This window comes from Bos indicus, chromosome 8 (genome assembly GCF_029378745.1).
Source record: "Bos indicus isolate NIAB-ARS_2022 breed Sahiwal x Tharparkar chromosome 8, NIAB-ARS_B.indTharparkar_mat_pri_1.0, whole genome shotgun sequence".
Classification (NCBI taxonomy): domain Eukaryota; kingdom Metazoa; phylum Chordata; class Mammalia; order Artiodactyla; family Bovidae; genus Bos; species Bos indicus.
Window position 1 is genome coordinate 76170648 of NC_091767.1, and position 15616 is coordinate 76186263.

General features: G+C 41.6%; 1 protein-coding gene across 2 annotated transcripts in view; it reads right to left on the reverse strand.

Moving 5' to 3' along the window:
* The window catches only part of RASEF (RAS and EF-hand domain containing), an 88702-nt gene that overhangs the window by 45622 nt on the left and 27464 nt on the right, over window positions 1-15616 (reverse strand). For both annotated transcript variants that reach the window (XM_070795031.1, XM_070795030.1), the window contains exons 2-4: window positions 8562-8708; window positions 5482-5572; window positions 423-518 (exon numbers count right to left, since the gene is read on the reverse strand). In XM_070795031.1, coding sequence (XP_070651132.1) covers window positions 423-518; window positions 5482-5572; window positions 8562-8708 — 334 coding nt within the window. The remainder of the gene's footprint in view (window positions 1-422; window positions 519-5481; window positions 5573-8561; window positions 8709-15616) is intronic.

Sequence of the window (15616 nt, forward strand, 5' to 3'; positions counted from 1 at the left end):
ACTTGCTACAGAGAAGAGAAATATTCATTTCATTTAATAAATATCCAGTGAATACATGTAACCTGTAGTAAGCTGGGTGAAGGACTACATGACCAGGAAAGACTGTTGCTGCTGTCATGAGAAGACAGTCCACCAGACACATGGGACTCGAGGGCACTTGGTAAAGACATGGAAAGAAAACTGAGGTTTGATGGACAACTGTTCAAGGGATCAGAAATATCCATTAGATCTATGCAAAAGATATGCTGCCCTTAGAAAAAGAAATTGAGGCCTTTAAAAAAATTCTTGCCAAGGAGTCCAATTTGATTCTGATATCTGATCCATCCACAGCTTCAATATGATTCCCTATGTTTTTAGTTGCTAAAAATTTAGACACACGGAGATAATGAAGTTATCCCTCAGTCGAGCTGCCCTATATCTACCTTCTTGAGTTTCTTTATCGTCACCTGCAGGTCTCCCACTTCTGTTTCATACTGACGCCTGAGGTCACTGAGGGCTTCCTCAGCTTTGCGTTTTTCCTGGAAAAAAAAAAAAAAACACACACAACAAAACCAACTTGTTGATTTAAATAGGCTCTTCAAAATACTAGAGGTGAGAAACATTTTGTGTCTAACCAAGAGAGTTGGACTATAAAGAAAGCTGAGCGCCAAAGAATTGATGCTTTTGAACTGTGGTGTTGGAGAAGACTCTTGAGAGTCCCTTGGACAGCAAGGAGATCCAACCAGTCCATCCTAAAGGAAATCAGTCCTGAATGTTCATTGGAAGGACTGATGTTGAAGCTGAAACGCCAATATGGTGGCTACCTGATGCAAAGAGCAGACTCATTGGAAAAGACCCTGATGCTGGGAAAGATTGAAGGCTGGAGGAGAAGGGGACAACAGAGGATGAGATGGTTGGATGGCATCACTGACTCAATGGACATGAGTTTGAATAAACTCAGGGAGTTGGTGATGGACAGGGAGGCCTGGTGTGCTGCAGTCCATGGGGTCGCAAAGAGTCAGACATGACTGAGCAACTGAACTGAACTGAACTGAAGGCTGATCCCAAATCTTCTACACAGAGATGGTGAGAAGGCATAAGGGAAGTAACCAAACTTAAGATGCCCAGCACTTCCAGAATGGAAACCTACAAGAGTGAAGGAACTGCGGAATCCTACAACCTATATACACACATTACCTGGGGTGACACCTCTAAGGCCACTACTTGATTGTGATATAGGGCTGTAGCACATTGATTAAGTAGCTAATTAAATACTGCTATGTTTAATGAAAAGCTCTGGCTCAGCCAAGGGCCCCATCACTTGCCCGAGTCCCATCATGTTATCAGGACTCAGGAAGACCTGGTGTGTTCACTGTTTTTCCAAGAGTCTCCCTGGGCTTCCCTGGTGGCTCAGATGGTAAATAATCCACATGCAATGCAGGAGACCCGGGTTTGATCCCTGGGTTGGGAAGATCCTCTGGAGGAGGGCATGGCTACCCACTCCAGTATTCTTGCCTGGAGAATCCCATGGATAGATGAGCCTGGTGGGCTACAGTCCATGGGGGTCACAAAGAGCTGGATACAGCTGAGTGACTAACACTACTACTATACCTTATCTAAATACAAATCACACCAACTGCAAATTTCCATGCAAAGTGCTGCTCACAGGCTAGTACTTCTCTTATGTATTGCTCCTGGTGCAGAGAATGGCAAAAGGGCACCCCTGGAGGTCAGGGACTGTAGCTCTCATGAGCCTAAATAGCTCTTAATTTTCTTTTTCTCTTAACATATTGTGGAATTTTATATCCTGTGTTCTGTATTCAAATAAAGTTTTAAGTTTATAATGTAAAACTGAGTGTAATAAGACCTAAATAAACAAAGAATATATCAAGTTTGTGGATCATTCATTGTTATTAAGATGCCAATTCTCCTCCAATTGATCTATAGATGCAATGAAGTCCAGCCGAACCCCAGCAGAGTTTTTTTTTTTTTTTTTTTTTTAAGAAACTGACAACCTGAGTCTTAGAGAAGGAAATGTCAACCTGCTCCAGTATTCTTGCTTGGAGAATTCCATTGACAGAGGAGCCTGGAAGGCTATGGTCCGTGGGGTCGCAAAGAGTTGGACACAACTTAGTGACTAAACAACAAACAACAACCTGATTCTATGGAAATTGAAGACCTAAAATAGAAACTTTGAAAAAGAACAAACCTGAAGAATTAATTTTATTTGATTTCAAGACTTATTTATGAAGCAACAGTCATCAAGACAATGCAATACCAGCATTGTTGCCATTGCTGTTCAGTCGCCGAGTCGTGTCCAATTCTTTGCGACCCCATGGAACAGAATGGAAAGCCCAGAAATAAACCAAACACAGATAAAAATGATTTTGGACAAAGTGCAAAGGCAGTTCAACTGAGAACAGATAGTATTTTCAACAAATGGGCTGAAACAATTAGATATGCACATGCAAAAAAATATGAACTTTGATCCATACCTTGCGAAATGGATCCTAAATGTGAAACCTAAAACAATAAAACTCATAGAAGAAACATGGGAGAAAAATCATTGCAACCTTGGGGTAGGCAAAGATTTCTTAAATATCAAAAGCAGGATACATGAAAGAAAAAGCTGACAAACTGGACTAAAAAAAAAAACCAAAAAATGTCTACATTTTTAGAGACACTGTTAGGAGAATGCAAAGATAAGTCACAGTCTGGGAGGAAATATTTACAGATAAGAATATATAAACAACTCCTAAAACTCAATAATAAGAAAACAACCAGGGACTTCCCTGGTTCCCAGTGGTTGGCACTTCATGCTTCCACTGCGAGGGGCACAGATTTGATCCCTGGTTGGGGATTTAAGAACCCACACATTTTGCCCTGTGCATGGCGAAAATAAAAAAAGAAAAAAGAAGACAACCAAACGGAGTTTTAAAAATGAACAAAAGACTCTGACAGATGCTTCACTGGAGAAGACACCAAATGGTTCTGACAAGGAGGGGCCGAGAGGGAGGCATGACACAGGGGCATGGAAACCAGCAGTATGTGAATGTAACCATTACCTTGACTGTGATGGTGGTTCCTCAGTATATACATAAATCTCATCATATTCTACTCCTTGAGTATATACAGTTTATTGCCTGCCCATTACACTTCCATAAAGCTGTTAAAGCATATTTTTTTAAAAAACCCTAATTGACATAATGGGATAAACACTACCTGTGCAAGAGGAGTCAAGGTCAGGAGGAGGTGAATGTGGCTGGAGGACTATGGCAGGGCACTGGGGAGAAGGGAAGACTTTCTCTGAGCTTTGCAAAATTTAGGAAAGTGGAAAGGAGTCATCAAGGCCAAGAAAACAGCTGTAGTGAAAGCAGAGCAATGAGCCGTGGAGAGCCAGGCGAGACATGCTTAGTAGAGGTAAGTTATGGAAAGTCTTCAATCAGCCTAGATGTGTTATTCCAGACAGACTAGGAGACTGGGACAGACTAACAAACAGGTGTCATCCCACGGTCAAAGGAGCTCTGTTGGCAGTGTGTGCTGAGGTTTTCAGAGACTGTGTCTGTGCAGTGACTCACTGGCTGTGTATGCCATTTCTGTGGAACACAGCAACGCTGCTGTGGATGCCACGTATGCACCACCCCTGTACCAGAGCCAAGGAAAGAGAGGAAGATGTTATAATGAACAAAACATGAAGTTATAACAGGTGGTCTGTGGTCAGGTATCCACTGTGTGCTAGTCTGTGCTTAGTCATGTCTGACTGTTTGCGACCCTATGGACTATAGCCCACCAAGCTCCTCTGTCCATAGAATTTTCCAGACAGGAATACTGGAGCAGGTTGCCATTTCCTACTCCAGGGGAGCTTTCCCACCCAGGGATCAAACCAGCATCGCTCTGTCTCCTGCACTGGCAGGAGGATTCTTTACCACTGTGCCACTTGGGAAGCCTGGGTATCCATTACCAACAACCAATATGGGAAATGCTTAGCTGGATGAGGCAGAGATTTATTGCAGAACAAAACATGTGCTTGATATGTGTGATGAATGAATGAATACAGATTAAATGGCTGGAGAGGGGAAAGGCAGAAAAATTAGGATGTTATTGTTTTTAGACTAGAAAGATAAAGGGCTAACAAAAGAATGAGATAACCATTACATTAACCCTGGATCATGGACTCTGAGCCATTTACATGATATCCAAACAGTTATTAAATGTGTTATTAAGAGATAGGAGAACAAAGAGACCTGAAGGCATATATGTGGTAAAGCAAAGCAAGGTGAAGAATCTGAAAGATCATAAGGTATACAGAGCAATGGGAAAGAGGAGAATGGTAACAGCCATGGTGCCCCTACCACACCTCAGCACTAGGCTAGGCATGCATATAGACCATCAGGCTCCACCCTCCTTAAAGCAGGTTGGTGGCTTATCCTATCTAAAGTTGAAACAACAAAGGCTCAGAGGCTAGGTAATTTTTCCAGTGCCACTTAACTGAGATGGGGCAGAGCCAGGAGGCAAACTTAGGCCTGCAGTTAAGTTGCTAAGTCCTGTCTGACTCTTGTGACCCCTGGACTGTAGCCTGCCAGGCTCCTCTGTCCATGGGATTCTCCAGGCAAGAATACTGGAGTGGGCTGCCATGCATTCCTCCAGGGGATCTTCCCAGCTTAGGAATCGAACCCAGGTCTCCTCTATTGCAGGTCTATCAGAGGCCAATACCCAGGCCCTTCTCACTCAATTTTCTCCTTCTCAGAGTTAATGGGGAAAAATGAACAGAAAAAAGAGAACGTTCAACCTAACATTAGCTACTCAAAGAAATATGTCTCTTTTCTGTTTGCAGTAAACATTAATCACTCAAATATATTTTATAAGGAAGAAAGACAATTATTTCTCCTATGAAAGTCACTAAAGGTTAACACCTAACTTCCAACTATGAGAGTTCCTGTATTGGTAAGTAAAAGCATATCCCACCGTGACAGTGTTTTAACTTCATTGTAATCTAGATTTATTTAATTTATATTATTTATTTATTTGACTGCCCCGGATCTTAGTTGCGGCATGTGGGATCTAGTTCCCTGACCAGGGATCGAACCTGGGCCCTCTGTATTAGAAGCTTGTAGCCTTAGTCACTGGACCCCAGGGAAGTCCTTGCAATCTAGATTTAAAGCAGTAGTGGCCATGGGCTGAGAGACAGTGGTATTAAGGGTGAAGCCAACCTCCCGTATGAAGACGGGTTCAGCCTTCTCCTTTAGGCCTCAGCTCTCCTGTCCCCTCTTCAAGGAGGCTCCTGACCTCCAAGTCTGAAGCAGCTTAGCCCCTTTATTTGACTTCTTATTGTCTCTCTCTTTTTCCCTAATCTATCCCCCTCAAAACCACCACCAACAAAGCCCTTGTTGAGAGTGCCTGTGGCAACCTGGATGTGCCATAACCCAGAGAATGCCCCGTGCCCTGTACACAAAAGGTAGTCCAAGGATTCATCGCATAAACAGGCCAGTCTCACAAACTCACATCTTTCCGTGTCTTGTGTTCTGCAGCCTGAATCCTCTGATCCATTTCCTCTTCCAGTTCACTCAACTGCATGGCTGCCTTGTCCTGGGCTCTGAAATTCAAGAGGGTACACACCTTTTCATTATACTCTTGGCCTTGTAGCATGAAGAGAAAATTCTGACCTCAGCTATTTCAAGCTATTTTACAGATTCCTTCCACATAATAAAGTGAGATTGGCAATTTGACCAGCTGGGTGTAAAGGGACATTGAAACTAGATATTAAATAAATGGAACAGAATAGATTAAGTGGTATTAAACTATACTGTAGCAAAGAACAGAGAAAGATACCAGATTACTGAGAGCTCGCAGTAAATTCTGAAAAGTTTTTTTGCTGCTGAGCTACAACACTGAAAATCTTTTTTGCTGCTGAGGTACAACACTGGATTAAAAAAAAAAAACCCTCCATGGATAGACACAATTCTGAAATTTTATTACATGAAACACACAATGCTATATGCTACAGTTAAACAGGAAAAAAGATCTCAAAAATTATTTCTAGTCAGTTTCCTAAAGTTTTGCAATGTAGATATTGTTGCCCTTTAGAAAATTCCTGTTTCTTTTATGAATATAATCAATAAATCATATTTCTATGGGGGCAGAGCATACTGAATTGCCAAAAGTTAGAAACAGGACAATTTCTTTGAGATGATGTTCAGATAGTTTTATTTAATAATTGTCTAGTAAGAAGACATCTGTCACTTTACAATAATTGAGGCTTCAGATTAAGCCCTAAAAATTTTTTGTTCAATCTCAGCTCGATGTCCAATTATCTAAATTTTCACATGCATATGTCTTGCCTACTCAACTAGATTGTGACTTGAAAGCAGCCACCATGAGACTTAGAGTCAATTTACTTGCCCCAATGATATGGTGTTGATAAAAGGAGAAACAGGATTCAGTAGAAGGCCTTCGTCTTCCAGTCTAATGGCTTCCACCACACCATCCTGCTGCTGCTGCTGCTAAGTCACTTCAGTCGTGTCTGACTCTGTGCGACCCCATAGACGGCAGCCCACCCGTCTCTGCCGTCCCTGGGATTCTCCAGGCAAGAACACTGGAGTGGGTTGCCATTTCCTTCTCCGTTGCATGAAAGTGAAAAGTGAAAGTGAAGTCGCTCAGTCGCGTCTGACTCGTAGCGACCCCATGGACTGCAGCTTACCAGGCTCCTCCACCCATGGGATTTTCTAGGCAAGAGTACTGGAGTGGCTTGCCATTGCCTTCTCCACCACACCATCCTACCTGCTTCTAATTCATTTACTCTCTCTCATACAATTTACTCGTTAGTTTAATTTCTACATAAGGTTCCAAACAAGCATTGATGGGTGGAGGGAAGACCCCAAAGTAAAATTCTGGGTGACTTATAACTGTTTTCTGCTCCCGTTAACTTCCTCCTCACCTTACAGCCCGCTGAGGTTATGTTAACCAACTCTGGACTGTCATCTAGTTTTAGTCTGTTTACAAACACTTGCTATTTCAAATGCAGGCACCATGTATCTCCACAGAGACTTTCAGGTTTTATTGGTCAGCTCTGGGACTGTACATAGCTAAGCCACACATTTGTTTCTCCCTTTATATGTTCATTTTCCTCAGCCACCCAGTGCCAGACATCTGGGCACTCAGGACTGCTCCTGAATGTGTCCTCTTTGCCTTCTTCACTTCTGAACAACTCTTTTTTTCTTTCATTTTTTTTTTTTTTGGAGGGTTAAATCAGGGTAGTCTATAAAGACACACTGTTTGCCCCATAAGACTTGGTCAGTCAGTCAGTTTAGTCGCTCAGTTGTGTCCAACTCTTTTCGACCCCATGGCAGAAAGACTCAACTCCCAGTAATGTGTCCAGCATGTTGGGAATGCCCACTTTAACCTTAGTCCAGGACTCCTACTAGGACACTGGGAATCCCTTCTTCAGACGCAAGGGTGGAGTGAAAAGACTGAGGCCCTCCCCCAACCCAAAACACATGAGGACAGATGGTCCTTAGTCAAGAAGGTAAGAGAATGTTTACAGGAGTCACCTAAACACCTCAGTGAGGTTTCTGTCAGCTCAGAGAAGCGGCCTTTAAGAGGCCTTGTGCTTAGACCAGATCCCACGCACAGAAGTAGAGGGGAGAGACGCCCCAAGAGTTCCACTCCCTCTACAGCGGAGAGCAGCCTGGCTGGGAAGGAGAACAGAGGGGACAGAATGCCATTCTTTCTTCCTGATGGGTTTACACAGGACTATCCTTACAGGCCACCTGTGTGAATGTGTGTATATCTATGTGTGTCCCATGTATCTGTGTGGGTACATGTATATACAGGGAGTGAGTGTGTTTTCGCTGATGTTTGGACTGTAACATATAAATTATATTGCAAATATAAATTTTTCTTTGGCACTGCATTGCTGTTAAAACCATTAACAAAGTCTGTGTGAGCCAGCTGTGGCTTTCATAAACTGTCTGATGAGAGTCAGGGGCTAGAGGTTTTCAGACTTTCAGTTTAAGCTGGTGAGGAGGGCTAGAGAGAGGGAAAGGAGCACTGCTGAGCACTCGCCATGTGGTAAGGCCAGTGCCAAGGGCATCACCCATGACTCACCCATGAAGTCTCCACACCCTGAGGATGTGAAAATTTATAGCCTCACTTTGCAGATGCAGAACCTGAGACTCAGGGAGAGTAAGTAACCCACCCAGAGTCACTCTCCTGTAAGTGACAAGGTCAGGCTTCAAATGAGAGACAGGCTCTGCCTGCCTCTCTCTGGATGAAAAGTTTCCTGTAGGTTTCAAGTGGCTGGATATAAGATAATGAAACTCTTTGAACAGTTCTGTATGGATCACAGCCCTTGAAAGGTTTATACGATAGGATCACGGGGACATGCTGATGGACTGCTGGCTGATGCTACAAAGTACTGCCAGACTCAGCTTCCCTCATGCTGGCTTAGTTCAGAAGGCTCCAGATTCCTCAGGTTTGGGCAGTCCCCCCATATTATAACATAATATGTTTCATCTTTGTGCCACTCAGTCAGAGAGCCACTTAAAGGACCCCTTCTGCCATGGAGAGAGGAAAGACTTTAATACCTCTTCACTGCAATGGCGAGGTTTTCCATTTCTGTGCTCTGAAGTTTGATCTCACGGATAAAGTTCTTTATAACATGTTCATATGGTTGAATGAGTCTTGGCTCCACGAGGTTGATGTTTTGATACAAGGTACTGACTTGCTCTTTTCTGTCCAAAAAAAAATTAAATTAAAAATTAAATAAAACCAAATACAAAAATTCAAATTTCAGAATATGTCTCGGAAAGAGATATATAAGAACCAAGGAAGAAAAATGTAAAAACAAAATGACCAGAATGGAGGGAAAAGAGAAGTCAGAGATGCTAATACATTATTCTACATATTATTATTATTTTTTAACAATGAACAGCAACTTCATTTTTTCCCAGCTTTATTATGATTGACAAATAAAAATTGTATATATTTAGGTTGTACAATATGATTATAAAAGGTGTATAATGTGTACAAAGTGGTGATTTAATATTAGAAGATGGAGGCCTTCTTCACAGGGCAGGTCTGATAGGGAAGGATATTTTTTGTCACTGCTGGCTATTTCCTTTCTTTCACACATAGATTTATAGAAAAAAATTAGGCAACCAGTTAATTACTTATAACATGTTCTACCAACCCCTATAAGATGTATTTCAGACTTTATGATCATAAAAGTACATATACCTATCATTTTATAGTCAGTTAAAAATTATTTCATTTATTATTATGTGACAATCCTCATACCTGTTATTGTTTGTAAAAGCCAAATATTTTGGGGTCATTTCAAAAGAAAAACTGGCAAGACTTGGCAGCTGACCTGCTAGGGGACAAAGGACTGAGTCAGTGAGGCTAGTGGTGTCCTTGACCCAAGTATGGGAGCTCACATGCTGAGTAATACCAAGGGAAGACCATGTGAAGACATGGTTAGATGGCCAGTGACAAGCCAAGGGGAGAGGCTCTCACCTCCAACCCTCCAATACCTTGATCTTAAACTTCTAGCCTTCAGAATTGTGAGAAAATAAATCTCTCTTGTTTAGGCCACCCAGTCAGAAATATTTGCTATCAGAAATACCTAGGCAACCATAGCAAACAGTGAAAGTTTCCAAGGTCATATACTGATTGAATGGTGGAGTTGGGATTCAAACTCAATTTGATACTACAGATCACATGGCCAACCATTACATTATATAGCTTCCTAGTGGTGTCAAACATCTGAAACTTGGCAGAAGAAATGGGATTCAAACTCGTTCCAATAACTATGAAACACTGCAAAGTGTAAGGTATATATTAACCCGAAGCTTAGTTAAGCATGGCCCTGAGGTGTGTCCATGTAGCTATAAACTCTCCCAGGGTTTGCTCTTAAAAATAAACTGCTTGATGTGTGTAGAGGCCAATTATGATTCAAAAGAATGGCTCATGTGAAGTATTATTAATAAATCTGCAGGAATATGTCAATTTATTTGGTGATATGAGGTACTCATTCCTATCAGAGCTGAGTACAAACACTGCCCACAGTAGTGAGCCTTATATTAAAGGGCAGCAAAAAAAAAAAGTCTACTTTTAGATTGTCCCGTACTTTAATGGATCACTAACTTCTTTACTGACTACCAGTGGTATACAAAGCATTAAAACTTTCTTGTTAATAGGAACCTGCCTGTGAAGGATGGCCATTAAGATGGTGCTCTGTGACAACCTAGAGGGGTGGGATGGGGAAGGATGTTCAAAAGGGAGGGGACATTTGTATACCTATGGCTGATTCATGTTGATGTATGGTAGAAACCATCACAATATTGTAATTATTCTCCAATTAAAAATAAAATAAAAAAAATAGTCACCAAGAGTCCTTATCTCTTGGATAACTGCACAGCAATAAAATGTTCAGAAGTAGATGTCTCATAAGATTCCCTGAATTTCTGAAAATTTCTAAAATAAGAAAGAAGCATAATGTATGTACATTCTCTTGGGTCCTTTGCTGGTCCTGGTATTATCCAGAATGTCAGGAATAGTTTACAGTGAAGCGTACAAATAGGTTAATTGTAGGAATGTCTGCCATTAGCAGGAAATATGTTACATGGTTAACTGTTGTATCAGGGACTAGCTGAGATCTACCCTGCTTCTTTTTTTTGTTTGTTTGTTTTGTTTTAATTAATTAATTTTAATTGGAAGCGAATTACTTTACAATACTGTAGTGGTTTTTGCCATACATTGACATGAATCAGCCATGGGTGTACATGTGTTCCCCATCCTGAACCCCCCTCCCACCTCCCTCCCCATCCCATCCCTCAGGGTCATCCCAGTGCACCAGCCCTGAGCACCCTGTCTCATGCATAGAACCTGGACTGGCAATCTATTTCAGTTCTAATGAGGTGGATGAAACTGGAGCCTATTATACAGAGTGAAGTAAGTCAGAAAGAATAACACCAATACAGTATATTAATACATATATATGGAATTTAGAAAGATGGTAACAATGACCCTGCTTCTTTTTATAGGGGAGAACTGATTCTTCAGCACCTTAGGCAGGTAGGTGGGAGCCATGTGACTAGTTGTGGCCCATGGAATGGGAACAGAAATGATGTGTTTGCCACTTCTGTGCTTGGTTGCTAAAATCCTTTGTAAGATGCTAGCTCGAAGCTAGCTGATATTCATTCTCATTATCTCTTTCTTGTATCTATTTTGTTTGCACTTTCACACCCCTGCCCTCTCTCCTCCCCATCCCCACCACTATCTGTCTCCTCCTTTGTCTCTCTCCTCCTTTCCTCACCCTCGCAGCTGAAGTGAAAATCTCTAGCATGGCCAAATATGTGATGAAATGTGTTTGGATCACCTCACTGAAAGACACTGCCTGACTACATCAATCTTCCCAACATGAGAGAAAGAAGTTAGTATTTTGTAGAGCTTAAGACTTGGAAGTTCTTTGTAAAAGTCAACTTGGACTTAAAAAGTTGGCATTACACTTTCCTATTTTGTTTTTTTAATCATCATCTTCCAGATTAAATTACCTTCTTCCTTCCTTCCTTAATAGCTTCATATTAACTAAACAATAAAACTTCTATGACGAAGGTAAATCTTTACTGCCACCATCTACTCTCTTCCAAAGGAATAAAAGACTATTCTGAAGCATTTATATAGTGAAGCAGACATTTATTAAGCTCCTTGTATATGCAGTCCTGGGGTGATCTCAGCATTTACATGTACTAGTCACTTAACGTTCATGACAACACTATGAAGACGTTACCACTGGTATGCTATTCACCACAGAGGAAAGGAGGTGAGTACCATCCTGGTCTCAGAGCCAGGATTCCAATTCACCCCACCTGGCTCCAGAGTCTAGCTCTCAGGGAAGAACTATCTCTAGGCCTAGAGTAAGCACTAATGTGCTGTTCAAGGGTCTGAAGGGCATACTTCCAATAAAAAGTATTGATGTACCAAGATGTTTTGAAAATTATTTTAGAGGAGGATAGGTATTACCACTATAAGGACCATCTATATTACAAAGGGACTCCTTTAAAGAATGAAGGCATGACTAAGACTAAGATGAGATAACCTTACCAATTCTTATTTACCTAAAGCTATCTGGGGAAAGCACTACTGTACACAGGGGGCACACTTCCAACTCCCGCTCCTTTTGCCCGCTTGCTTCATCTAGTCCGTATCTGTGAAACTAGAGAACCACTGGGATTATGCCAAGAGACTGGAATGAAGTGCAGTTGGAGATTTTCATACCTGATGCAAAAAACAGAACAAAAACAAAAAATACTTTATCTGAACAAAAGATGATACGTGGTCCCTTTATGTAAGACCCTGTACAGGCAGCTAAACATCTACGGATTCTTCAGTTCAGCAGGCTGGGCACCATTACTTGGTGCCAAGACAGTCTTTTGTTCTGCTGCCAAGAGGACAGGAGTCCCCAGCGTCCTCACTCCTGACGTCAAAGGTTAGACAAGCAGACCGCATGACAGTGTATACATAGCTCTTGTTTTCTCCTGGCCCTGACCCAGGGTGGTACCTCTGGGTGCTAAGAAGGGTGCCCAGTAGTGACAAGGCTCTGAACATTTTGAATTCATTAAATCCAGGGTCTCATATAAGACAACTGGGCTTGGATTCACAAACGCCGTGCAGACCTGTTTACAGGTGTACTGGACAAATACTGGGTAAAAATTCAGGGTTGCACTGTATGTGTTAATTAGCCAAGATGAAAAAAGGTTTTTTTCTTCTGTTCAGAGAGAGTTACTCACTAAAAATTACCTAATTTATATGTTAAGGAAAGAGATCAAATGAAGTGAGAAAAACACGCCCTGGATTACCAACTGGTTTTAGATGTCTAAAATCCGAGCCTTTTCATCTTCTTATTCGATAAATTACAAGACTTTGTATGAAAGATAGTGCTAGAGGCAAACTGCTGATGAAAAAGTCACAACTTAAAAATGTAAAATTATCCCTGGAAAACAGACATTGTAAATTGTAAATATTTCCATTAAAGCTGAGAGGGAAATTGTCTGAATTTAGGAGAAAAAAATTGGTTATCATTAAAATGGGTAAAAAAATTTAAAGGTCACACACTTCCACAGGATTAACGTTTTACATATTTAATATTACATATTAACATAGCACATATTTGTCTATGTTTATATATTGGTAATGTAGTAGGGCCTCAGATGGTGGAGAATCTGCTTGCAATGCAGGACACCTGGGTTTGATTCCTGGCTTGGGAAGATCCCCTGGAGAAGGGCACGGCAACCCAGTCCAGTATTCTTGCCTGGAGAATCCCATGGACAGAGGAGCCTGGTGGGCTACATACAGTCCATGGGGTCCCACAGAGTTGGACAAGACTGAGCAACTAACACACAATGTAGTAAGGCCAGTATTCAGAATGCCTGGACCCCTTTAGTCTCAGGACAACCTTGGGAAATAGTCAAGTACAGGCAACACCACTCTAGGCTAAAGAACATGGTGAACCAGTAAGGTTGGTAGGAAAAGTTGGCCCTTAGATTCCACATCTTGCTGTTTTAAGCATTGAAATACAGAGCTAAACTACTTATTTAAACTATAAGTTATATATATTTAAAACTTTAAATGACTTTCTGTAGACAAAAGCAAAGAGTATTCAATGCCAATGTCTACATCATTCTACATTCAGTTCAGTTCAGTCGCTCAGTCGTGTTCGACTCTTTGCAACCCCATGAACTGCAGCACATCAGGCCTGCCCTGTAATCATTCTACATTAGGGATGGCTGGAAGACTGATGCTATGACCCTAACATCTGGGCATGGGAAATGAAATACCCACACAATCCAAAGGGCACTATGTTAGATCCTGGAAATAAAATGCGAAGAAACAGACTGAGTACCTTCCCTTATGGGGCTCACAATGAAGATTAAGTATAAGATGCTCTGACAGCCCAGAGCAGGTGAACGAGACCAAGCCTTGGGAGATGATGACCTGAAACATGACTAGATGTGAATGAGGCAGAAGTGGGGTATAGGTAACTTCTCCCAGGAACCAATAACCATAGGCTGAGGGAGAAGCAAGGGAGGGGCCAGAAGAAGTTCCTGTAAATGGAAGAGGCTGGGGAGCTTGGAGTAGGGGAGGGGCCAGCAGCATTAGATTGGGAGAGGTATTAACAGGAGCAAGGGACTGTACAGAGACTGAAAGCATGGTAAAGATAAGACATGCAAGGGAGCAGTTATTTTGAGAGGGTGGTAAGACACTGGAAGGTTTGAAGGAAGAGATGACACGATCAAGTATACATCTTAACTATTCCCATCTTCACAGAGTTCTGGCTGAAGCAGAGAATTAAGCAAAGGATTGTGAAACAAGTTTACAGATACAAAGGTAAACCTCAGTCTACTGTAATTTAATCCAGCAATGTGGGGCTTCAGGAATTTTCATGAGCTTCTATTTTCCTTTATTATAGAACATGTAAAATTATAGACAACTAAATGGCAGAAGTGAAGAACTAAAGAGCCTCTTGATGAAAGTGAAAGAGGAGAGTGAAAAAGTTGGCTTAAAGCTCAACATTCATAAAACTAAGATCATGGCATCTGGTCCCATCACTTCATGGCAGATAGGTGGGGAAACAGTGGCTGACTTTATTTTTCTGGGCTCCAAAATCACTGCAGATGGTGACTGCAGCCATGAAATTAAAAGATGGTTACTCCTTGGAAGGAAAGTTATGACCAACCTAGACAGCATATTCAAAAGCAGAGACATTACTTTGCCAACAAAGGTTTTTCCAGTGGTCATGTACGGATGTGAGAGTTGGACTATAAATAAAGCTGAGTGCCAAAGAATTGATGCTTTTGAACTGTGTTGTTGGAGAAGACTCTTGAGAGTACCTTGGACTGCAAGGAGATCCAACCAGTCCATCCTAAGGGAGATCAGTCCTGGGTGTTCATTGGAAGGACTGATGTTGAAGCTGAAACTCCAATACTTTGGCCACCTGATGCAAAGAGCGGACTCATTGGAAAAAGACACCGATGCTGGGAAAGACTGAGGGCAGGAGGAGAAGGGGATGACAGACGATGAGATGGTTGGATGGCATCATCGACTCAATGGACATGGGTTTGGGTGGACTCTGGGAGTTGGTGATGGACAGGGAGGCCTGGCATGTTGCAGTTCATGGGGTCGCAAAGAGTCGGACATGACTGAGCGACTGAACTGAACTGAAAATCTGATTGTATAGACAAACACATCAATGGAACAGAAGAGACAGCCCAGAAGTAGACTCACGTAAGTACAGTCAGCTGAACTTTGACAAAGGAGCAAGGACAACACAATGAAGCAAAGATAGTTTCAACAAATCATGCTGGCACAACTGGACAGCCACATGAAAAATCATGAACCTAAATACAGATTTTATAATCTTCATAAAAACTAGCTTAAAGTGGATCACAGATCTGAATGTAAAATGCAAAGTTATCATACTCTTAGAAGAGAAGCCTAGGAGAAAATCAAAATAGGCTTGCATATAGCGATGCCATTTTAGATTAACACCAAAGGCATGATCCAAGAAAGATGTAATCAATAACCTAGCCTTCATTAAAATAAACTGCTCTGCAAAAGACAATGTCAAGAGAATGAGAGG